The sequence below is a fragment of the Callithrix jacchus genome, chromosome 7 (assembly GCF_049354715.1).
Source record: "Callithrix jacchus isolate 240 chromosome 7, calJac240_pri, whole genome shotgun sequence".
NCBI classification, from domain to species: domain Eukaryota; kingdom Metazoa; phylum Chordata; class Mammalia; order Primates; family Cebidae; genus Callithrix; species Callithrix jacchus.
This window is the reverse complement of record NC_133508.1, coordinates 56,481,082-56,506,481: the sequence shown is the minus strand read 5'-3', so window position 1 is coordinate 56,506,481 and position 25,400 is coordinate 56,481,082. Positions and strand designations below refer to the sequence as shown.

At 41.4% G+C, this 25,400-nt stretch overlaps 1 protein-coding gene across 1 annotated transcript in view; it reads right to left on the bottom strand.

Moving 5' to 3' along the window:
- The window catches only part of MICOS10 (mitochondrial contact site and cristae organizing system subunit 10), a 30,839-nt gene extending 5,833 nt beyond the window's left edge, over positions 1 to 25,006 (bottom strand). Inside the window, exon 1 of the mRNA XM_002750374.7 lies at positions 24,885 to 25,006. Within this exon, the coding sequence (XP_002750420.1) occupies positions 24,885 to 24,948 (64 nt within the window). The 5' untranslated portion in view covers positions 24,949 to 25,006. The remainder of the gene's footprint in view (positions 1 to 24,884) is intronic.
- Positions 25,007 to 25,400: the final 394 nt, after the last annotated feature.

The window sequence follows — 25,400 nt, the reverse complement described above, 5'->3', positions numbered from 1 at the left end:
CATTTCTATATTTTAAAGACAAAAAGTAATAAGACTATTCTCTTCAGAAAAAAGTAATTTAGAAAATGATTTTTAATTGCAATGTTTTACTTAAAGTTAGCTATCTCAGTTACTTAAAAGATAAACAATGGGAGAACCGCTGATGAGTTTTACAGATTCAAGTTCTCACATGCACAATTCTCTTTTAAAAGGCAACATGTTGCTTCAAAGAAGTCCCACCTGATCGGGGGACACCAACTCTGCAGCTGTTTCCACTAAAGACTGGCACCTCTAGGCCAGGTTTAAACTTCGTAACAATAAAACATGAAAGGTTTGTCTTACAATAAAAACAAAGCAACATGGAAAAGAGAAGAGTTTTCTCTGCCCTTGGCCACTTTTTGTTGTTGTTGCATGACAAGCTCTTTTGAAGGAAAAAAGCCAAAGGAAAAAGTACAAAGCATTTTTCACCCTCCCTGGAAGCAAATATTTAACAATGAATACAGTTTATATAACTTTGCCTTCCCCAACTTAAGCCTGTTCTCAAAAGTCCATGCTGTCTGAAATGACAAATAACCCTAAAGTAAAGAAATGCCTGATTATAGGTACACATCTTCTTCATGGCAAAGACCAGTTGCGGGCATGTGGTGGGGGGAACACAACAAAGGAGCCTTATGGAATTAACATTAGGCCCAGGGCCATGCTCTAAAACCATGTCTTTTGGAGAAGAAAAAGAATTGGCACATATTCCTCTAAAATGAAACTACTCCGAACCAATCTAACCATGCAATTTAATGCATGCTTAGTGCCTGACAGAACATCATAAAACCAGCTAGTAGATAAACTTACATTTTTAAGGAGCAATTCCTTAACATTTCATCAGATGCTATTTTAGCAGTAAAAAGAACAGAGAACACTGCACCTATGAACTATATATAGAATACTGATAAGATACATAAATAATAGGCCTTATCTTATGCCTAAGAGAATTTTACAAATTTAAAAGGAGAACCACCAATGGAGGCACAGTAATGTACACCTTAAGCCACCTTTTGGTAAGAAAAGGGGGGAAAATGTATGTTGCTGGCCATTATAGTTATGGACAATTTCTAGTTGCTCAATGCAACTTCATTTTATATTTAGAAAAATCTTTGTTCTCACCATGCCACAGATCATAAAGCTTTACTTCACTGCATATAATTAGAAGAAAACATAATCAGCAGGAATAAACAAGCAGGCTATAAAATCTGATTGCAGTCTCTGGGTAGCAATGTATTTTGGATGTTAGCCCCTAATAGAACAAGTTGTAGTCATATATGCTCCTGTACAACCAACTTTGCAATTGCCTATGGACTTTCAATGAAGGAAGAACAACTCACTGAAGAGGAACAGAAAAAAAAATATGGAAATTCACTTTGAAACATGTCTATAAAAGATCACAGGGGAAAAAAGACTATAGAACTATTTGATCTATTAATAACCTATGGCAATTATTAAGACCTCACTTCAGCTTACTTGTAACATTTTAAACAAGGTTCCTATATTAATAAGCCTAAGGTATAGTCATCAGTGCTAAATTTTAATGTACATCTAAAAGATTAGTTAAAATAGCAAAGTAACTCCGTTTTATTTTGTGTAACTTACATCAAGATACACGAGCAAAAACCAAAAACTTAAGTACCATATTCACTGGCAGTTCACAAATATAAGGAAAAATCTTTGTTCTCACCATGCCACAGATCATAAAGCTTTACTTCACTGCACATAATTAGAAGCAAATATAATCAGCAGGAATTAACAAGCAGGCTATAAAATTTGATTGCAGTCTTTGGGTAGCAATGTATTTTGGATGTTAGCCCCTAATAGAACAAGTTGTAGTCATATATGCTCAAATAGGAATTACCAGTCTTTAAGATCCTAGAAGCCTGATACAAGGCAATTCTTCATTCTTACATGTCTGAAAGAGAAGATCTAATTTCCCCAAAAATGCAGGATGTACTCTCCTGCTGAGTGAGTGGCCAGAGCACTGATGCTACAGCAAGACAGGCTGGGCCCAAACCGCTGCTCCAGGCCCTGCAAGTCAGCTCTGAGTCAACCCTGCCCAGCCTCAACCTGTTCATCTGTAGAGTGAAAACAACCTTACAGTTGCTATATTAGAAAAATGGAAAGTCTCTAATAGTGTCTAACACAGAACTCACTAAGTTCTGCCACAGCCCTGATAGAAAATGTCAGAAGCTTAATATAGGCCGTGTGCAGCAGCTCATGCCTGTAATCCCAGCACATTAGGAGGCTGAGGTGGGAAGATCACTTGAGCCCAGGAGTTTGAAACCAGCCTAGGCAACATAATAAGACTGCATCTCCACAAACAACAACAAAACATAATAATAATAATAATAATAAATAAAAATCAGCCAGGCATGATGGTGAATGTCTGTGCTCCCAGCTACTAAGGAGGCTTGGGTGGGAGGATCACTTTAGCCTGGGAGGCTGAGGCTGCAGTGAGCCATGATCATACCACTGTACTCCAGCCTGGGCAACAGAGACCTTGCTTTAAGAAAAAAAAAGGCGGGGCCGGGCACGGTGGCTCACACCTATAATCCCAGCACTTTGGGAGGCCCAGGCGGAGGGATCACGAGATCAAGAGATTGAGATCTCTTGGTCATCCTGGTCAACATGGTGAAACCCTGTCTCTACTAAAAATACAAAAATTAGCCGGGCCTGGTGGCACGTGCCTGTAGTCCCAGCTACTTGGGAGGCTGAGGCAGGAAAACTGCTTGAACCCAGGAGACAGAGGTTGCGGTGAGCTGAGATCGCGCCATTGCACTCCAGCCTGGGTAACAAGAGCGAAACTTCGTTTCAAAAAAACAAAAAAAGTGTACTATAATATATATAATAGCTAATCCTTTACTAAAGTACAACTCACTGGCTGCATAGGATCACACTGTGGATGAGCCACAGCTGAAAATCAGAATCGATTTTTTCCTACCCTTTACACAGTTGCCATTTCATTAACTTAAGCAATTTTTCAGGGTGTATGTGTGTGTGTATAATTTTTTTAATAGAGGATCCTTTCAGACTGACTGCTGAACTAGACCATTTTGCTTTAAAATGTAATCAATATTTTCCTAGAGTTGTCTTGTGTCTAATAAAGCTGTACTTGTGCTTTTAACATGAATTTATATCAAATTGACCTATTTATAATGGGCATGCTTCCTGTTCAATCATGCTTCTGTCAACGCTATTACAATTACAAAATGCATGTGTTGTGACAGAACAAACAAGAACGTGCTTTTATAGAAAATACCCTTGGAACTTGGTTTAGTGAGAATTACATTTCCAAGACACATTCCTGATTTATGAAAGATGCTCAGGGCCCCATTAATGAGGAAAAAAACAGTTTTAAGTCAGCTTCAAACTGTGTTACTTAATCCTTTGAGGAAAAGACAGACCGTCCCAGGTGTCCACATCTAAATGCCAAGTCATGTGAATTAACCAAGAAAGTGTGCCAGACCAAAGACCCAGAGATGGTAAATTTAGTCCGTATTAATCAGCTTCTCAAAAGTCAACATTGCCACCGGGTATTTAGGAAACATACTAAGAAGATGACTATTTTACAAGACCTTACTCTTCCTGTGGCTATGTGGACTAGACAGGGGCTGGAACATCTGCAGGGATTTCTCAGGTGGACGTCAATTACCAGGATTCTGATTAAAACAAGCAAACAAGCCAGGCAATGGAAAGAAACAAAGATATGAAAGGTAACTGTAGAGTCATTACTGATGTGCTCTGGCTCAAGAAAAGCCAAACTCAAAAAGGGGTCCTTTTAAATGAGTGTGTACAGCACTTAGTCCAACTTTCAGAATTCTGACAGCCATACAGCTTCCAAGAATGGATAAAACAAGAAACATAGTTGGAGATTGTTAAGTTTAGATAAACACAATAAAAGACAGATTGCATTTGTTGGGGGGGGGGGTGTGTTTTGGAGATATTAACATCTGTAGTGTCAGGTAGTGTACCACATTAGAAAGCTTATTATGAAAACCTCATATTATGATGAAACCTTATGAAAACCTATAAAAAGTAGAATTCAAACCCAGGTTGTCTGACTCCGAGTCATGGCTCTTTCTACACAAAGGTAGACCTCATGAAGAGGTCAGCAGAGCAGCAAGGGGACTGTCTCTCATTATGTATGACAACAATGTGTTTCTCTGGATTTTAACACTATCCATGGTTAATTTACAACTGTTACTCTGCAGCCCCTCAAGGAAACAGAAACCACAGAAGATTGACTTATATAAGTGGTAACAAAAAACCTGAATTACTTAAAATCAATGAGAAATAGTCAACAAATCAAGCCAGAAAATATTTCCTCCCCTCTGTGCACTGGCTGGAGATACAATGAATCCAAATGGGCTGAGGCCTACAAACTGCTGAAAAGGGTATAAGGAGTCCCTTTTCCCCTAATATCTCCAATATCTCAAGCTCCTCCCCATCCATGCAACCAATAAGTGGATTCTCATCTTTGTGAAATTAAATATAAGAATCGGGGATTCATTCTGTTCTATTTATACATCATTATAGCTATTTTGTTGCTGCCTATTCCTATGATTCAAGTAAAAAAGTCAATGGAGAGTGGCTGGGTGCAGTGGCTCACACCTGTAATCCCAGCACTTTGGGAGGTCGAGGCGGGTGGATCACCTGAGGTCAGGTGTTCGAGACTATCCTGACCAACATGGAGAAACCCCGTCTCTACTAAAAATACAAAATTAGCCGGGTGTGGTGGCACATGGTAATCCCAGCTACTCTGGAGGCTGAGGCGGGAGAATCACTTGAACCTGGGAGGTGGAGGTTGTGGTGAGCCAAGATCGCGCCATTGCACTCCAGCCTGGGCAACAAGAACAAAACTCCATCTCAAAAAAAAAAAAAAAAACAATGGAGAAACAGTACCAATAATGTATTTCCCTTACACACATTGACTTGATCAACATTTATTAAGTAAAAGACACTGGGGAAGATTTCCTTTATCCTTGGAGAGTATCAGTCCAGTACAGAGTGTTTATACTTTGCAAAATGAGAAGTTTAGCAGGGCGGGGTGGCAAACGCCTGTAGTCCCATCAGGAGATGCTGAGATGGGAGGATCACTTGAGCCTCGGAAGTCAAGGCTGCAGTGAGCCCTGATTGTGCCACTGTACTCCAACCTGGGCAACAGAGTGAGACCCTGTCTGGGGAAAAAAAAAAAAGGAAAGGGTTGTACAATGATTATTATTCAGTTCTGAGATTATGTGGATTTGGTACAGGTTGAAACAATTGTGAATACTATTAGATTATTTACTATCTGTGTCTCTCAGTCCTTCTCTATGTGTCGGTTTCTGCATACAGCAAAGAAGAATACTAACAGCGCCCGTCTCTAACTGGGGAATAGTGAGGATGAAACCACATGAGATGTGTAAAACACTTGGAAGAACAGTAAATTGCACATAGTAACAGTGATTCATCCTCTTCCCCCACAAAAAACATTTCAAGAACAAACCAAAAGTCCAAATATTTACTGAGCACTAAAGGGCAAGAATACTGGCTTCAGCAAGGGTCAGAAAGAAAACAAGACAGTCTCTTCCCTGGGGAGCTTGTGATCAAGAAGTGTAAGAAGTCAGAAGTCCATTTTACCCAAAAAACTGACCAAAAGGAAAACCTCAGTGCATGAGAGGACAGTGTTCTGTGGGTTCAGAGGAGGGTGGGAACACTTTTGGATAAGATTTATTCTTTTTAAGTCTTCAAGAAGAAGGTGGCATTTGAGTTGTCTCAGAGGAAGGGCAGACATTTAACAGCCAGAGTTTGCGGGGACAGGAACACAATCTACTCAGTGGCAGAAAAGCAGGGCTGTGTAGGTAAATGAGTGGCCCAATCGAGCTGAAGCATGAGGTACATCCTGGAGGACAGCAGGAAACGAGGCTATGAAGGAATCTTGGGTCATTCTGCAGAAGACACCAGAAGCTGAGTCTGCAGCACTTCATTCAGTCAGCAGTGGGCTTCCCTGAAGAGTGTTTTAGAAGGAGTAACATGACTGAAGCTCTGCTCTAGGAAGATTCTTCTAAGGTGTGTAGGATTGCTTGGAAAGGAAGAGCATTTTGTTGGCAGAATTTACAGGACTTAACAATTAAGAGATTGAGTGTGTGTGTGTGTGTGTGTGTGTGTGTGTGTGTGTGTGTGTCTCTAAGAGAGAGGAGAGTGAATCTGTGTGTGAAAGCGTGTGTGTGTGTAAGAGAAAGAGTGAGAGTGTGTGTATGGGGGGTATGTGTGTGTTATGTGTTTATCTGGGCTTTTTTATAAGGTGAGGTGAGTGGGAGAAGACTATCAAAGAAAAAAGCTGAGAAGTTCTACCTGGATAATTGAAAAACACCGATGCTACTTATAACAGACATCAGATAATCTTTTAACACTAAATTCCCTTAACCTAAAATATAACTTGATTCTTGAACCCAGGAGGCAAAGGTCACAGTGAGCTGAGATCATGCCACTGCACTGCAGCCTAGGTGACAGAGTGGGACTCTGCCTCAAAAATAAATAAATAAAATATCATCTATATTTTGGGAATATAAATAAAGGGAATAGCAATCAGTAAGCACACTCAAGGATTAAATTTTCTCATCTAATCTTCACAGTAAACTTATTTTATGAGCCCCATTTTCAGAGATACTGAGGCACAGAAAGGTGAAATCACTTGCCTCAGATCAGGCATCTGATCTGAGATGTGAGCCCAGGCAGCCCAACTCCAGAGGCATAATGCTTCATCACCGTGCTATATTGCTCCCAGTGTAGCCTCCTCACAGACAATATGAAGCTCTTATAATACCTTTTAAGCACACCACAGGAAAACTAAACATCTTCCAAACTTCCTTCTGGCCAACACTATGTGTGGGCATTTCCTTAATTATACAAACTGTGTACCTACTGTGTGTCAGGCACTATGCTGAGCCCTAGGGAAAGATAAGCTCTTGCACTAAGGTCACTGTTCTAGTGTTGCAACCAACTGATAATTAGACCCACAAAGTACAAGCTACAATGACAGAAACAGATGTAGGAGGAACACTACGGAGGATATCCAAACTGTCTTGGAGGGTTATAGAATGAAGAGGAAGGGAAGGTGGCAAGAGATAGGAGCTACAAGCTCCTTGCTTCCAAATTATCAAGTGTCAGGTAGGAGATAAAGACAACTTTTTATGTCATCCATGCTAAGGATTGTGGCCTCTACCCTGTAACCAATAAGGAAGCAACAGAGGGAATTAAATAGAGAAGCTATACATCACATGTGTACTTTATGAAGTTCACTCTGGCAGCAATGAGTACAAATCTGAAGAATCCTCCATCAGAGAGGAAAACATCAGTTGGCTTCTGAAGCCCCAAAGCAATGGCAAGTGGGAGCCAGGGTCCAGACTTCAGACTCTTCTCGGGTCATCTGACTGGAAATGGTACCACCGTGTATCCTGTGGTCTCTCCACCAGAAATGAAAGAAATGGTATGGAAGACAACCAGTACAGGTAAAACCAAAGGCTTGACCAGGACTAGGAACTTCTGAGAAGGGGAAATGACCATGCTTAATGACAATGCGTAGGTCAGGGATCCACAGGAATGAGTATATTGGAAAGCCTCATGGACGAAGATAAACAGAAAAGGAAGTCAAATATTTTTAAGTATACCCACGTTTCTGCATTTAAGATGTGTTGATAGAAATGATGATATCTCAAGTCAGCATTTGAAAAGGTGTTGAAAGAATGTGCCTGAAATTCAGCCTGCTAAAATCTAGCAAGGACCGTAAGGTCAGAAAGCAGCACCTAGCTGATATGATAGTATAGTGGCACTCTAGAATCTTACTTTTTTGAGACAGAGTGTCACTGTGTTGCCCAGGCAGGAGTGCAGTGGTGTGGCACACTACAACCTATGTCTCCTGGGTTCAAGTGGCCTGGACTTGAGCCTCAGCCTCCCGATTGAGTAGGTGGGATTATAAGCATGTGCCTCCCACCCGGCTAATTTTGTATTTGTAATGAGACAGGGTTTCACCATGTTGGCCAGACTGGTCTTGAACTCCTGATCTCAAGTGATCCACCTGCCTTCTTGGCCTCCCAAAGTGCTGGGAATACAGGCATGAGCCACCACGCCTGGCTAGTCTTTCTTAAAGGCCGCACTACTCTACAAAACCCCATAAAAAAACCTCTCTGGGCTGGGCATGGTGGCTCATGAGGTCAGGGGTTTGAGATCAGCCTGACCAACATGGTGAAACCCCATCTGCACTAAAAAATACAAAAAAATTAGCCAGGCGTGGTGGTGCACACCTATAACCTCAGCTACTCAGGAGGCTGAGGCAGGAGAATCGTTTGAACTCAGAAGGTGGAGGTTGCAGTGAGTCAAGATTACACCACTCCACTCCAGCCTGGGCGACAGAGTGAGACTTCGTATCAAAAAACAAAATAAAACCAAAAAACCCCTCTCCAAATCCCTGGACATGCATACATTAGAAAACAAAAATTTAGCTTTCATAAACTGAGTGAAGAAAAAGACACCTTTTTTTTCTGAGATGGAGTCTTGCTCTGTCGCCAGGCTGGAGTGCAGTGGCATAATCTCAGCTCACTGCAACCTCCACCTCCCTGTTCAAGCAATTCTCCTGCCTCAGCCTCCCGAGTAGCTGGGACTACAGGCGTATGCCACCATGCCTAGCTAACTTTTGTATTTTTAGTAGAGACAGGGTTTAGCATTTTACCATGTTGGCCAGGCTGGTCTTGAACTCCTGACCTCAAGTGATCTGCCTGCCTTGGCCTTCCAAAGTGCTGGTATTATAGGCGTGGGCCACTGCATCTGGCCTAAAAACGTCTTCTAAAGTAAAAGTTATAAGCTAAAGTAAATTGCAAGTTGAGGCCAGGTATGTTGGCTCACACCTATAATCCCAGCATTTTGAGAGGGCAAGGCAGGAGGTCACTGGAGTCTAGGAGGTCGAATCTGCAGTGAGATGGGATTGTGCCACTGCACTCCAGCCTGGGTGACAGAGTAAGATCCTGTCTCAAAAAGAAAAAAAAATCAAGTGGCAGCTGTAATAAAGAGAAAGGTAAGGTCTTCATAATATTTTCTGGAAATACACAGAATTAGTAGAATTTGTTTTAGTGTCAAGACAAAATATGAGATTGAAATAGTAATATATTTTTGCTTCTAATCAGAATCGGATATTTATAAGCTCACAAGCTCATGGTTTTTCACATACAGGACTATCCTGAAATAGTAAAGAAATAAAAAATTCTGACTGGGAGCAGTGGCTCATGCCTGTAATCCCAGCACCTTGGGAGGTTGAGGCGGGGGGAATCACTTGAGGTCAGGAATTTGAGACCAGCCTGGCCAACATGGTGAAACACTAAACCCTGTCTCTATTAAAAATACAAAAAAAATTAGCCGGGCATGGTGGTGGGCACCTGTAATCCCAACTACCTGGGAGACTGAGGCAGGAGAATTGCTCAAACCTGGGGGGTGGAGGTTGCAGTGAGCCAAGAATGTGCCACTGCACTCTAGCCGCCCAGCCTGGGAGACAGAGTGAAACCCTGTCTCAAAAAAAAAAAAAAAGAAAAGAAAAGAAAAGAAAAGAAAGAAAGAAACAAAGAAAGAAAAAATTCCTACAGCAAATGAATTTCAATTTAGTCATCTGAAATGATGCCAAGAAACTAGCAGCTTTCTTAAGACTACTTTCCTGTAAAAAGTAAATTATGTTGCTTAAATCATTTGCTTTAGTTAATCATTTAAAATCTATCAAACAGGAATTCTGAGTGGTTTATATGTGCAGGTTCTGACAAACAATCAGAAACATTTGTTCTAACTTGTAAACATTTGTCAAAGTAAGGTAAGTCTACAAATCTGTCGACAATTATGTCAGAGTGTTACGATAATTGTAAATTATCCTAACCATCCTAATGGCTTAGGTTGGATAAAGAAAATTGAAGTAAAAGCACTGGATTTCGATTTCTCCCAAATACACCTCATCTCTCAGTATCTGTTAAGATCAATCTGCTAGCTGGGCATGGTGGTGCAAGCCTATAATCCCAGCTGTTTAGGAGGCTGAGACAGTAGGATCACTTGAGCCCAGGAGGCAGAGGTTGCAGTGAGCCACGACTGCGTCACTGTACTCCAGCCTGGGCAACAGAATAAGGCCTTGTCTCAAAAACAAACAAACAAAACAATGGTGGTAGGGGCAAAGGGGTGGCTTCGATTTGCTTTCTTAGACCACCTCCTCATTTATCTAGAGCCTCCAACATTTTTTCTGATTTGTACTCATTTATCCTTTCTTTCTTGTTTCTTTCATGCTATCTATCTAAAGAGTATTTTAAAACAGTCTCTACTTTCTATTTTTAAAAAATGACAAGTTTACAAGACCTAAGAGTTATGAGCTATGCTTTTTTTTTTTTTTTTTTGAGACAGTCTTGTTCTGTCACCAGGCTGGAGTACAGTGGCACAACTGCAACCTCTGCCTCCCGGGTTCAAGCAATTCTTCTGCCTCAGCCTCCCGAGTAGCTGGGACTGCAGGTGCACGCCACCACACCCAGCTAATTTTTGTATTTTTAGTAGAGATAGGGCTTCACCATGTTGGCCAGGATGGCCTCTAACTCTTGTCCTCGTGATCCACCCACCTTGGCCTCCCAAAGTGCTGGGATTACAGGCATGAGTCACAGTGCCTGGCTGGGCTATGCTTTCTTTAGTCATTATAATTATTCTGTTTTTACCCCCTTTCCTTTACTTCATTAGACTAGTTTGTATTTCCTAGAAATTTATATGTAAATGGAATCACACAGTATATACTCCTTTGTGTCCAGCTTCTATCACTCAACAAAATGATTCTGAAATGCATCCATGTTGTTGTATGTAACATAACTGGTTTCCTTTTATTACTGATACTCCACTTTAAAGACTGTCCACATTTTGTTTTTCCATTAACCAACTGATGGATATCTGAGTTGTTTCCAGTTTTTAACTCTTACAAATAAAGCTACTATGAATACGTGTGGACAGATTTTCATTTCTCTTTGGTAAATATCTAGGAGAATGGCTATATCATATGCTTAACTTTATAAGAAACTGTCAAACAGTTAGAAGTGCTTGAACCAGGGAGACAGAGGTTGCAGTAAGCCAAGATCGAGTCACTACATTCCAGCCTGGGCAACAGAGTGAGACTCCATCTGAAAAGAAAAAAAAATATTAGCTATTTTAATGGGTAGGTAGGTTTACCTCATTATTTTAATTTGCATTTCCCTAACAGCCACTGATGTTAAGTATTTCTTTGTGTGCTTATCTGCATTGGTATAATTTTACCAATGTGTTGTCTTCTTATGATTAAATTTATTATTTTTTTAGATTAGCCTGATGTGGTAGCATCCATCTGTAGTACCAGCTTCTTAGGAGGCTAAAGTGTGAGGATGAGGCTGCAGTGAGCCGTGACTGTGCCACCACACTTCAGCCAGAGCAACAGAATGAGATTCCATTTCAAAAAAAAAAAAAAAGCCGGGAGCAGTGGCTCACATCTTAATTGCAAAATTTTGGGAGGCTGGGGCAGGAGAATTGCATGAGGCCAGAAGTAGTAGCCTGAGCAATATAGTGAGACCCTGAGTCTACCAAAAAAAAAAAAAAAATTAAAATTAAGAGATCTTTATATGTATTCTAAGCCCTTTATCAGATATATGTACTACAAATATTTTCTCCCATTCTGTGGCTTGTCTTTTTGTTCTCTTAATGGTGCCATTCAAAGAGCAAAGGTTTTTAATTTTTATCAAATCCAGCATATCAGTTTTTTCTTTGAAACTTTTACTTTTTGTATCCCCCCACAAAAATTTTTTTTTTTTTTTGGAAACAGAGTCTTATTCTGTTGCCCAGGCTGAAGTACAGTGGTACAATCTTGGCTCACCACAACCTCCACCTCCCAGGTTCAAGTGATTCTCCTGCCTCAGCCTCCCAAGTAGCTGGGACTACAGGTGTGCACCACCATGCCCAGCTAATTTTTGCATTTTTAGTAGAGATGGGGTTTCACTATGTTGGCCAGGCTGGTCTCAAACTCCTGACCTCGTAATCCGCCTGCCTCGGCCTCCCAAAGTGCTGCAATTACAGGCGTGAGACACTGCACCCCACTTGTATCCCCCAAAATCTTTTTGGGCCCCAAGGTCACAAAGGATTTTCTCTTATAGATATTATAGTTTTAGTTTTTATATTTAGGCCTATGATCCTTTTAAGTGAGGCTCATTTTTTTCTCTATATGGATACTTAGTTGTTTTAGCATGGTTTGTTGAAAAGATTTTCCTTCTCCATTAAATTGCCTTGTCAAAAATGAATTGACTATATATTTATGCGTCTGTTTCTGGACTTTATCCTAGTCTGCTGATTTATATGTGCATCTCTTCTCCAACATTGTCCTGTAGTTTTACTGTAAGTCTTAAAATCAGCTAATATAAAAATCTCAGCCAGGTACAGTGGCTCAAGCCTGTAATCCCAGCACTTTGGGAGGCTGAGGCAGGCTGACGTTAGGAGTTCGAGACCAGCCTGACCAACATGGCGAAACCTCATCTCTACTAAAAAGTTAGCAGGGTGTGGTAGTGCGCGTCTATAATCCCAGCTACTTGGGAGACTGAGGCAGAAGAATCACTTGAACCCAGGAGGCAGAGGTTGCAGTGAACCGGGATCGCACCATTGCACTCCAGCCTGGGCAACAGAGCAAGACTCCGTCTCAAAAAAGAAAAAAAGAATCTCAGCCTTGTTTCTTTTTAAAAATTGCTTTGGCTATTTTGGATTGTTACGTTTTCAGAGATTTAAAAATCAGCTTCTCGGCCAGGCACAGTGGCTCACGCCTATAATCCCAGCACTTTGGGAGGCCGAGGTGGGTAGATCACGAGGTCAAGAGATCGAGACCATCCTGGTCAACAACGTGAAACCCCGTCTCTACTAAAAATACAAAAAAATTAGCTGGGCATGGTGGTGCACGCCTGTAGTCCCAGCTACTCAGGAGGCTGAGGCAGGAGAATTGCTTGAACCCAGAAGGCAGAGGTTGCAGTGAGCCGAGATCATGCCATTGCATTCCAGCCTGGGTACAACAGCAAAACTCCGTCTCAAAAAAAAAAAATTAATAAATAAAAAAAATAAAAATCAGCTTCTCAATTTCTATAAACTTCTTTGAGCATTACTTTTCTTGCTGGAAAAACAGAGAAAATATAAAGTTCCTGAGTTGCTGGGAAAGCAAAAAAGAGGTAATAGTGCACCATATATGATGATACATTAATAGGCATTCAATTAATGTTAGCTTTGTCTTTCTCTCCTTCTCTTGGCCTTTAAATAAACAGGATCCAATCTAGCAATGCCCTAACATTTCACTAGTGGGTCAGTGGCCATAGTAAAAATATTACACCAAACGACTTTTATAAGTAAATATTTGTGTTTTCACTTGGATTCAATACTGACATGCACTTGCCAAAGAAAGCAATTCAGCATATTTACTAATAAACTGTTACAGGCCACATTTTAGGAAAGCATAAAACCACATCCAGAACAAAAATTTAAGTATGTTTTCAAGTTCCATATAGCACTTCATTACATTATTCTGTAATACGAACAGAAAAGACTTCTCTAGAAGGTCACAATGTTCCATTATTCATACTGCTGCTGCAAATGGAAAAAGTATTTTTGGTCACATTGTTTAAATACACATAAAGCAAACAAAATGTCGGTACCCAATTCAACAATTAACATGTACTCATTTAAAACCAAACCAATAAACAACCAAAAGCCTTTGAAGTATTTAAGTATAACCTAATTGATATCACTCCATGAAATAGAGAGGTATCCATTTGCAAACACAGGTTACCAACAGGCAATTTTTGGTGAGCCACCAATGCTTTGTGGTAACCCACATCTATCAGATGAACTGATACTTAAAGAAAAACAATAATTTGCTTTCTTTTTCCATGACTATTCAATGGTCTCTTACAGTATTTTTTAAACATTAAAATGGCTTCAAGCGATTTAACTATACTTGCTCATCGAATGAATACACAAAATCTGCTGGTTAATTCTAATTCTAAGGCGAGTCAGTTGCTAAGTCTTTTACTGTCCTGTTTTTTTTTTTTTTTGAGACATAGTTTCACTGTTGCCCAGATAGGAGTGCAATAGCACAATCTCAGCTCATTGCAACCTCCCCTTCCTGGGTTTAAGCAATTCTGCCTCAGCCTCTCGAGTTGCTGGGATTACAGGCATGCGCCACCACACCCAGCTAATTTTTAAATTTTTATACTTTTACTAGAAATGGGGTTTCACCATCTTGGCCAGGCTGGTCTCAAACTCCTGAACTCAGGTGGCCCACCCGCCTCAGGCTCCCAAAGTGCTGGGATTAGAGGTGTGAGCCACCACACCTACTTTCTTAACAAGAAAGAAGCAAGGCCAAACCCTTTCTTTTCGTGAAAACAAATACATGACAAACAAATAAGTTTCATCTCTCTAATTAGTGACCTATCTCAAGACACACCAGAAATTAAGAAACTACAAAATGTTACTACCCCCCTTGCCTCTCCTATTTGTCAAAAGCAACAGCATGCTCATTTATGCAGGCTTGGCATCACCTGGCTCCTCCCACTCCTGAGCCTGCATTTCAAGTTCTAGAAATAAAACCTCTGTATTAGCACCATTATATCTCTCTTTTCCACTCTTGCTGCTCTCATCTTAGTTCATGCTTCCCCTCATTGATTATCTCATCTTTGGCAAGATTTTGCAATAATATACTGAACTATCTCTGCCCCCACATCCTAGCACTCTCTGACTCATTCTCTTCACTTCAGTGATCTTTCTGAAATCAGAAATTCAATCATGTCACTTTTCAGCTTACCATTCAATGAATTTCTTCAAACGCTAAACACAGAGTTACCACATAACTGAGCAATTCCACTCCTAGGTATATATCCAAGAGAAATGTAAACGTGGCCACCCAAAAATTGGGGGGCTGGGCACTGTGTCATGCACCTGTAATCTGAGCTACTCAGGAGGCTGAGGCAGGAGGATCATTTGAGCCCAGGAATTTGAGACTAGCCTGAGCAACACAAATCCCATCTCAAAACAAAACAAAAACATGTACACTTGATGACAGCAGCATTATTCATAAAATTAAAAAGTGTAAACAAACGAAGTATCCATCAACCGACAAATGGATAAACAAAATGTAGTACAAATACACCACACAACATTATTTGGTAACAAAAAAGAATGATGAGCATACAAATGCTACAACATGAATACTGAAAACATTACCTAAGTGAAAGAAGCCAGATACAAAAGACTCCATATTATATAATTCTATTTAGGCAAATGTCCAGAACAGGAAATTCCAGAGACAAAAAGTAGATTGGTGGTTGCTTGGGACTAAGGTAGGGGTGAGGGTTTGGGAACAGGAGCAACTGTGTCCAGTGTTTCTTTTGGGGGAAGCTAAACATATTCTAAAATTAGATTGTGATGATAATTACACAATTTGGTGAATAAACTAAAATTGTACATTTTAAATAGGAAAATTTATGGCATGAAATATATCTCAACAAAGTAGTTTAAAGAATCTCCGTAACTTCCTGCACCCCTTCTGCCTTTCCTGCCTCATCTTTTGCCCCTCCCCACATAAGTCCTTTACCCCTAAAGGATAAAATCTCCTGCAGTAACGTGATAGTTACAAGAATGGGGTTCACCGTCCTACCCTTGCAGCTGTAGCCTGTGATCCTAAAGGAGGGATTCTGCCACTGGGAGCTTCCTTTGTAAAAATGGAGAAAATACCTTACAAAGATATGAGATAATGATGTAAAATAGAACATGTTTAGCATTGTGCCTGGCATACCGCTAAGTGCTCAACAAGTAATGGTCATTCTCATCATTCCCAGAAGGTACCAAAGTATCCCTCTCTTCTGGGGCACTTCCAAAGCTTGAAACACACTCCCCCACCTACTCCATCTATTAAATGCCTACATATTCTCCAAAATGAGGCTCAAATGTCCTTCATCCTTCTCATGTTTCTCAAGGTAATAAGCCCCTCCAGGGTAGGGCCACTGCCTATTTACCTGCGTGCCACCCCCTGCCAAGGCAAAACACCTGGTATTAAATTGTTTCAAGAAGTATACGCTAATGATTACTATTATATACATAAACTTGAATATTGATTGTCAGACCCACAATAGCCAAGACCCAGAATAAGACTCACTTATGACCCACAACAGCCAAGATCAGGGTAAATGTGTTAATTATTTTAACTATTTTAGCTCTACTCTTCAGCTACAGCCTCCAGTTTTTATTTATTTATTTGCGACAGAGTCTTGCTCCGTTGCCCAGGCTGGAGTGCAATAGAGCAATGTCAGCTCACTGCAAGCTCCACCTCCTAGGTTCCAGCGATTTTCATGCCTCAGCCTCTCGAGTAGCTGGGATTACAGGTGTGCACCACCACACTCAGCTAATTTTTTGTATGTCTAGTAGAGACTGGGTTTCACCATGTTGGCCAGGCTAGTCTCAAACTCCTGGTTTCAAATGATCCACCCATCTCGGCCTCCCAAAGTGTTGGGATTACAGACGTGAGCCACCGCACCCAGCTTCCAGTTAATATTTATTAAGTACAGGCAATGTCCTAACTGCTCTAAAGAGATTATCTCATTTTATCCTCACTTGCAACAACCCTCTGGGGCAAGTACTATCATTTTATTGATAAGAAAACTGAGGCTGAGAGGTATTTACTGGTACATTTATTTCTAATGAAAAAAATGAGGAAAAGAAAAAAATGCCTGTGTATGCCGCCACAGTTCACTGAACTGAATACATTCTAGGGGCTGCTTGGAAATGTCCATGGCTTGCCATTTTCCTTGCTACTAAGATAATGCAATACAGTTGTGCTTGACACACTTGGCTTGCCAGGACAGCCTGTTTCAGGAAACTCTCATTGCTTTGGGAGTTTCCCTCCACCATGACATCTCCTCCCTGCCTTCATCCTAGCTGGTCCTCTGATTCATTCTCATCAATGATTTTTCTGACATCGAAAATTCAACTGTGTCACTCTTCAGCTTACCATTCAATGAATTTCTTCAAATGCAAAAACACAGAACTGCCACACAACCTGACTTCTTTTAGAATAAACTAGAATTCCAGGCTAATACGTGAGTTAGTAAGACTAGATATTCCTTACTCTGCTCTCACATTGGAGCAAAACAATGGGAAAAGAGACACAGCCAATTTTAAAGCTTTCCAAGTCCCATTAGGGGTTCCCAGGACCTCCATATGAATCCATGAAGTACTGGAATCAGATTGTCCTCAAAGCATCCTCTGGCAAATCCATAGTCTGAGGCCTGGCTGCTGTCACACAAGCAACATTAACTTGGTCAAGAGGTACACAGCCTGCCGGTGCTAGCCTTTGGCATTCAAGAGTAAGTTATACCAGGATTCTGAGGGCAATGACAGGGCTTCTGTGACCCACACTTGTGGGGCTCATAAATTCTCAAACCACAAGGAAGCAGCCCCTGGAAGTCTGTGACTTTTCTCATCTCCTAAAATCTTATTTTCCTTGGGAAATTGAAAACAGACGTAACTTCCCATACAGTCCAGGGTGACAAGCCCAAGCTGAGGACATCAGCTCTGTGGAGACCAGAACTATTAACTCTCCTATGTTGATAAGACACTTCGTCTTCTCGTCTTACTAACAAGAAATGTGTGACTTATTCATGCTCATGGGTACTAAGACAAATTACCCATACATACAAGGAAAATAAATACCACGGCTCTTGAACTGAGTGGAGAAAGAAAGCCAGAGCATTCAATAAATCTGATAAAACTTAAAAGTAAATCCATAAAATAAGCAAAACCCATTAATGACGCATTCACATAAAACTAACGGAACATGCCATTCATAAAATGTAATATTCTTCACTCCTTTTTAATTTCCTGCAATGAGACTCTGGCACTACTACTTAAACCAACATCATCCCTCTACTTTTTTAATACGAAGTGCTCTCTGGTTTATGTTTTTCAGTTGACTACTCCCCAACATTTTTAATACTGCTTTATTATTAAGATCTACTGACAGTAATGTACATTCCCAGATGAAATTAAAAGTTGGTATAAGTCCCAAGAACACAAGGATACATGATCAAACATGTGAACTGGCAGAAATCTACTTTACTGGGATTTTTTGAATTAAATATTAATTCATTCAGTTAATAAACACATGCTGAGGCTGGGCGTGGTGGCTCACACCTGTAATCCCAGCACTTTGGGAGGCCGAGGCGGGTGGATCACCTGAGGCTGGGAGTTGGGAGACCAGCCTGACTAACATGGAGAAACCCTGTCTCAATTATAAAAAAATAAAATAAACACACGCGGAGTAGCAAATATGGGCAGAGAACAGTCTACAAAATTCTCAGCAATACACGTCATTCATTTAACAATAATTTTTTCCTCTAAACCAGGGGTTAGCAGATCAACAGTGAACAAAACAGCCTCTGGTTCTTATGATGTTTACATTCCATGGAGAACGAACACTCAAGTAAAGAAACCAATTACAAATTTCAAACGGTGAAACATGCTGTTAAGAAAAATGTGATAAAAAATAAATAGGAAACCTAGGAACTTCTTAAATGCTAACAGGGTTACTAAGGAAAAAAGACCTATCAATGTCAAACTTTTATAGATGAACTAGGCAATCAATGTATGTGCTGGCAGTGGCAGGAACAAGAACAGAGGTCAAAAAGAAGGGTTAAAATGTGACAGGAGAAAATACTAAGGGCAGCCAGAAAAAAAGGTCAGGTTACCCACAAAGGGAAGCCTATCAGACTTATAGCAGATCTCTCAGCAGAAACCCTACAAGCCAGAAGAGAGTGGGGGCTAGTATTCAACATCCTTAAAGAAAAGAACTTTCAACCCAGAATTTCATATGCAGCCAAACTAAGCTTCATAAGTGAAGGAAAAATAAAATTTTTGCGAACAAGCAAGTACTCAGAGATTTCATCACCACCATGCCTGCTTTACAAGACCTCCTGAAAGAGGCACTACACATAGAAAGGAACAACTAGTATCAGCATTCCAAAAACATACCAAAAGGTAAAGAGCATCACCATAATGAAGAATTTACATCAACTAATGGGCAAAACAGCCAGCTAGCATTAAATGGCAGTATTAAACTCATATATATCAATATCAATCCCAAATTTAAATGGACTAAACACCCCAATCAAGACACAAACAGGCAAATTGGATAAAAAGCCAAAACCCATCCATATGCTGCATCCAGACCCATCTCACATGCAAGGACTTAAAACAAAGGGATGGAGGGAGATTTACCAACCAAATGGAGAGCAAAAAAAAAAAAGCAGGAGTTGCAATTCTCATTCCTGATAAAATAGACTTTAAAGCAACAAAGACCAAAAGAGACAAAGAAGGACATTACATAATGGTAAAAGGATCAATGCAACCAGAGCTAACGATCCTAAATATACAAATACCCAAAACAGGAGCACCCAGATACATAAGGCAAGTTCTTAATGACTTACAAAGAGACTTAGACTCCCACATAATAATAGTGGGAGACTTTAACACTACGTTGTCAATATTAGACAGATCAACGAGACAGAAAATTAACAAGGATATCCAGGACTTGAACTCAGACCTGAAATAAGTAAATTTAATAAACATTTACAGAACTCTCCATCCCAAATCCACAAAACATACAGTTTCTCAGTATCACATCACACCTACTCTAAAAGTGACCACATAATTGGAAGTAAATCACTCCTTAGCAATTGCATAGCATTTCACAGGTTTAAATGAAATATTGGTTGGCTGCTTGTTTGTTATTTTCCTCTCTTATTCCTTCCTGTCTCCATTGTTAAGCACATTTATTGGCATAAAAGAGGTTTTTAATACCCATTTTTAGACTGCATTCTAGCCTGGGCAATAGAGCAAGATTCCCATTCTCTCTCCCTCTTTCTCTTCCTCTTTCTTTCTCTTTCATTCTTTTTTTTCCTCTCTCTTTTTTCTTTCTTCTTTTCTTTCTTTTTCTTCCTTTCCTTTTTCTCAAAAAAAATAAATGAATGAATGTTCAAAACATAAATAAATAAATAAATAAAATGTGACAGGAATAAAGGAAAAGAAAGGACCAAGGGCTGAAAGGAAGGAAAAAAGAGAAGCAGATGTGGAACAAATAAGGGTCCACTGTGCCCATCACTCAGAGCTCCCTTCCAACAAGAGGGCAATATGGGTTTTAATTTTTGCTGTTGTTTTTGGATCCACTGGCTTAATTTATCAGGTCAAACCATACTAGAAATCATCTATTCGTCCTCGCTATTTGATACAAAATAAATAGATATTTTAAAACCTGAATTGACAGGCAAAATAGAACTGCTTTTCTTTTGTCTTTTGTTTTTTTGAGATACGGTCTTGCTGTCATCCAGACTGGAGTGCGCAGTGGTGCGATCACAGCCCACTGCAGCCTCAACCTCTAGGCTCGAGTGATCCTCCCACCTCAGCCTCCCAGATGGCTGGTACACAGGTATATGCCACCATACCCAGCTAATATATAAATTTTTTGCAGTGATGGGTCTAACTACGCTGCCCATGCTGGTCTCCACCTCTTGGGCTCAAGAGATCTTCCTACCTCAGACTCCCAAAGTGCTGGGATTACAGGCATGAGCCACTGCCCCTGGCCTAGAATTGTTTTTCTTAAGATAGTAATGGGGGCAAGGGTATTTATAAATAAATGTATCTCTTCCTATAGGACAAAACCATATGATAACTTTCTATTAAGATATTATTCAAGCCTCAGGTGAAAAGATCCTTGAAGAATACTTTTTTAAAGAACCAGTGCCTAAAGTACATGCTTAAGAAAGCTATTTAACTCAGCTATACAACATCTATGCTAAACGCAAGTGATTATAATGGTCATCTTACAGCAAACTGGTGGGAAAATAACCCTGGTGAACCCTGGAAGCAAAACACTTGAGGTATAAGAAAACCAAACAAAGAAGGACTCAGAGAAGTTGCTGTCCATTCACCATGGCTTCCCTTCAGCCTCTGCCAAGCCAGAGTATGAAATTATCAAGATGGACCAGGTGCGGTGGCTCATGCCTTAATACCAGCATGCTGGGAGTCCAAGGTAGGTGGGCTGCTTGGACTCTGAGTTCAAGACCAGCCTGAGAAACATGGTGAAACCCCATCTCTATAAAAAATATAAAAATTAGATGGGTGTGGTGGTACATACTATAGACTAGCTAATCAGGAGGTTGAGGTGGGAGGATCACCTGAGCCCTGGTGGTTGAGGCTGTGGTGAGCCGTGATTATATCACAGTTCTCCGGCCTGGGTAACAGAGTGAGACCCTGTCTTAAAAACAACAACAAAACCCACAATGAAATTATTAAGATGGAACTGAAAGCCTGCATTGGCCTTTTCTTCTTGTCTGTATCTTCCACTAAACCTCTTATCTATCTTACAATAGGTTGCCATTCCCTGAGTCTCTATCTCGCTTTTGAAATACCAGAAAAGCAAGCAGCCAAAGAGGTTTAAAGAGTTCCAGAACCTCCCTACCTAGAGAAAACAGGAAGCAATACACTCACTGTAGAAGAGCATCCACCTTCATGGTCTCAAAGACCACTCAGACCAAAGCCTCCCCTGCCTCTTCTCTCTTCTGCCCTCTCTCAGCCCATCACCAAGAGGACAACTCCCTTATTTCACAGACAGAAAAAAAAGCTTGAAATTTTGCAAATATACCCATTTATTCCAGTCTAACAGGTCAGGCTTTTATCACCTCACAATCACAGTACTGCTAGTTTCCTCCACTCCAAATTCATTCTGCCAGAACAATCATACCAAAATTTCATTTACTAGGTTGGTACAAAAGTAACTTCAGTCTTTGCCGTTTTTTTTTTTTTTTTTAAATGGCAACCTAATACATCACTTCAATTCCGTTGAGGGCAGTGAAATGTCTTAAGCTTCTCCATTTGCCCACTGACTTGACGCATAGCTCAATAAATATTTGTTGCTTGAAACCATCCAATGATTCCCCACTAGCCTATGCCTAGTGAGCCCTGGAAGGAAGTTTTTAAGGCAGAGGTGTTGACATGCAGAATGCATGTGAAAAAGTCAACAGGCAACTCAAACACCTCTAAGATAAAATGGAATCTCTCTAAGACATTTCACAGTCTGACTCCACCTAAATCAGTCCTCTTTGCACTGAAATTAGGATGCCTAGGTTCTAACCCTAGCTCCTCCACTTCTGGCTATTTAGCCTCTCTGCGCTTCGATTTACTCCTCATAAAAATCCAACTTGGCCTTTGCTCCAGTTCTTCTTCCATCCTGACTATTCAATCCCAAGCCATTCTACAAAGGTCAGTTGAAGGCCCTTCCACACTCTTACTGAATGACCTGAGCCCATCCCTCCACTCACTTAATATTCAATCCTACAGCAAAAGTCTGAATCACTCATTTTAACTTATACCTGAAATCATATATTACCTTGCCTCATTTACGTGCTCCACATGTATATGCCACACCCCTGCCAATGTTCCACTCACGAGAGACAGAGTGACACTATTCACTGCCTCATGTGGTCTTGAGTAGCACAACAATATTAATGTCAACAACTACTGGCTGGGTGCAGTGGTTCAAGCTTGTAATCCCAGCACTTTGAGAGGCTGAGGAGGGCAGATCACTTAAGCCCAGAAGTTTGAGACGACTCTGAGGACCATGGCAAAACACCATCTCTACCAAAAAAATACAAAAATTAACTGAGCATGGTGGTGCACACTGCAGTCCCAGCTAGTTGGGAGGCTGAGATGAGAGGATCACTTGAGCCCAAGGAGATGGAGGTTCCTATGATCCAAGATCCCACCACTGCACTCCAGCCTGGGTGACAGAGTAAGACCCTATTTCAAAAAATAAAAATAAATAACAACTATTATGAGTCTGGCGCAGTGGCTCGTGTCTGTATTCCCAGCATTTTGGGAAGCTGAGGCAGGAGGATCACTTGAGCCCAGGAGTTAAGAGACCAACCTGGGCAACACAGGGAGACCCTGCCTCTATAAAAAAAAAAATTAATTAATTAAAAATAAATATAAATTAAAAAACACATAAAAAAATTTAAAAACCGAGTTATTATGACTACCATTTACTGAATACATAAAGCGCCAGGCACTGTGCTAAGTAGCTTATGTATTTTTCTGTCCTTTACTTTTCCTAATGCTTTTAGGTGAATCTCTTTTTATTACCATTTTACAGTTGAGAAGGAGACCTTACCCAAAGCTACAACATTAGTAAAGAAGGGCGAGAAGAGAGAGAGAGTGGATGATTTGAACCCAGCTCTGTCTACCTCCAAAGCTCCTTTATCTTTTTGTTAAAAGAAGGGTCTCACTTTGTTGCCCAGGCTGGTCTCCAACTCCTGATCTCAAATGATCTGCCCCGCCTCAGCCTCCCAAAGTGTTGGGATTACTTTGCCCAGCTCAAACCCCATTCTTAACTACATGATATTGTCTGGTAATTACTTTGGTCATTTCATATCTAGGTGTTAAGTCTTGTCTCTGCACTGCAAGCTGTTAACAGTAACAAAACAAAAGTGACGGTTTAGCTGCTTTCAAAATAACCCACACCTAAGTGATCCATATTCAAGACTTTACACAAACTAACTCATTTAATCCTCCCAATACTCTATGAGACAGTAATAATTATTACTGCCAATTTCCCAATAGGAAAGAGGCACAGAAACTTTAAATAACTTGCCCCAAATCACTTGACTGGTAAGTGCTGAATTCAGAGGTGAAATGTAAGTGATAAACTGTTTCATTTATTGACTTGCTCTACAATTTTTATTAAGCATTTTTATTAAGCACTCTTTTAGGGGCCGGGGATGCAGCAGTGACGAAATGAGAAAACATCCCTGTTCTCATGGAGTTTGCACCCTTATTTCTCAATATTTTCATTCAAAGACACAATCCTAAATCCTCTTAAATACCCTAAGATTACCACACAAAAATATCACATTTGGATAATAAAAATCAGTATTGAAGAAGGAGCATGGGACTTGATCCCAAAAAACGTGGGTTAAATGCCTAATTTTGCCATTTGATAGATGTGACTGTGGGCAAATTCCTTCAGCTGACTCTCCATTTCATAACCTTAAAAAGATTATTTCGCACAATGAAGACAATATACGCTCAATAAACGAGTTTCCTCTCTCCTCCCCGCCATACAGTGTCTTCATAATTTGTGCCGTCACTGAGCACGTGTTAAAGGACTACGCAGAGTCCCATTAAGGTCTGAACGTGAACAACTGCTTACTTTCCAGCGCAATTCTCATTCCAGATCATTATCCCTCTGTCTCTAAGTCCAGGCCCCAGACTACTCTGATGCAAATAAATAGGCGACAAGGCGGGAATGACAGCTACTCGCATCAGGGCCTGGCGGTGTCTATGAAATGCTCCAGGTGACCTTCTCCAGAAGGCACTGGTTTCCGTCGGGGAGCAGCGTGGGCTCCTGAGCCGGTTTCCCGCCGCGTGCCAGGACATGCAGCACCCGGGAGGAGAATCCCGCGGCTCTGGTACGAGGGTATGCCCCGGCACTGTCTTCCATTCGAGAGCTCTGCGACCCACCTGCCAACCCCGATCACCTCATCAGCGCTGCAACTCCACCACCACCACCCCCACCAGGGCGGCTGCCCCGGCTCCTCGGGCCTGTTCCCGCCGTCCGAGTGACCTCCAGCCGGGGCTTGGGCGGCTCGCCTTGGCCGGAGGGGCCGGAGCAGGCCGGGCGGCCAGACCTCCCGTGAGGCTTCCCTTCAGCCCTCCTGGGCAGCTCAGCCTGGAGCCGGCAGCTCGGAAACCTGCCGGGCGTGCCGGGGCGAGAAGCCCCTTACCTATCTTCACGACCGCATCCGCCAGACACCGGTCCCACTTCCTGCCGAGCTCCGACTCCGACATGTTCCCCACCAGCGCCTCCAGCTTTCCTCTCAACCTGCCCCCGCGCTCCAACTCCCGCAAGTCTCGCGAGAGCTGGAAACAAGTTCCAGGCCAGGAAGGCCGGCGCAGACGCTCCAGATATCGCGAGATGATTCGCTGTTTCCCTCCCTTCCGATTTTTTTTCAGTTGGTAGTCAGGGTGACGAGTCGCCTCTGGAGGCTCGAGGTGACCCTGACCTTGGGGCTGAGCCTCAGGATTGCGAGGCTGACAGTTTCCTAGGCGTCACCCGGAGCCCTGTCCAGGCCTTTCCTCGGCACCAAAGCGCGACATTGGCCCAGTCCCCCGGGCAAGAAATCCCCCGGGCAATAGAGGGCACTGCACTTGATTTATTCATTCATTAACGTACTCAACCTTCACTTTCCCTACTCATTCATTTACTGTTTTTTTGCATCGGAATTCCCGCCTGCACCACT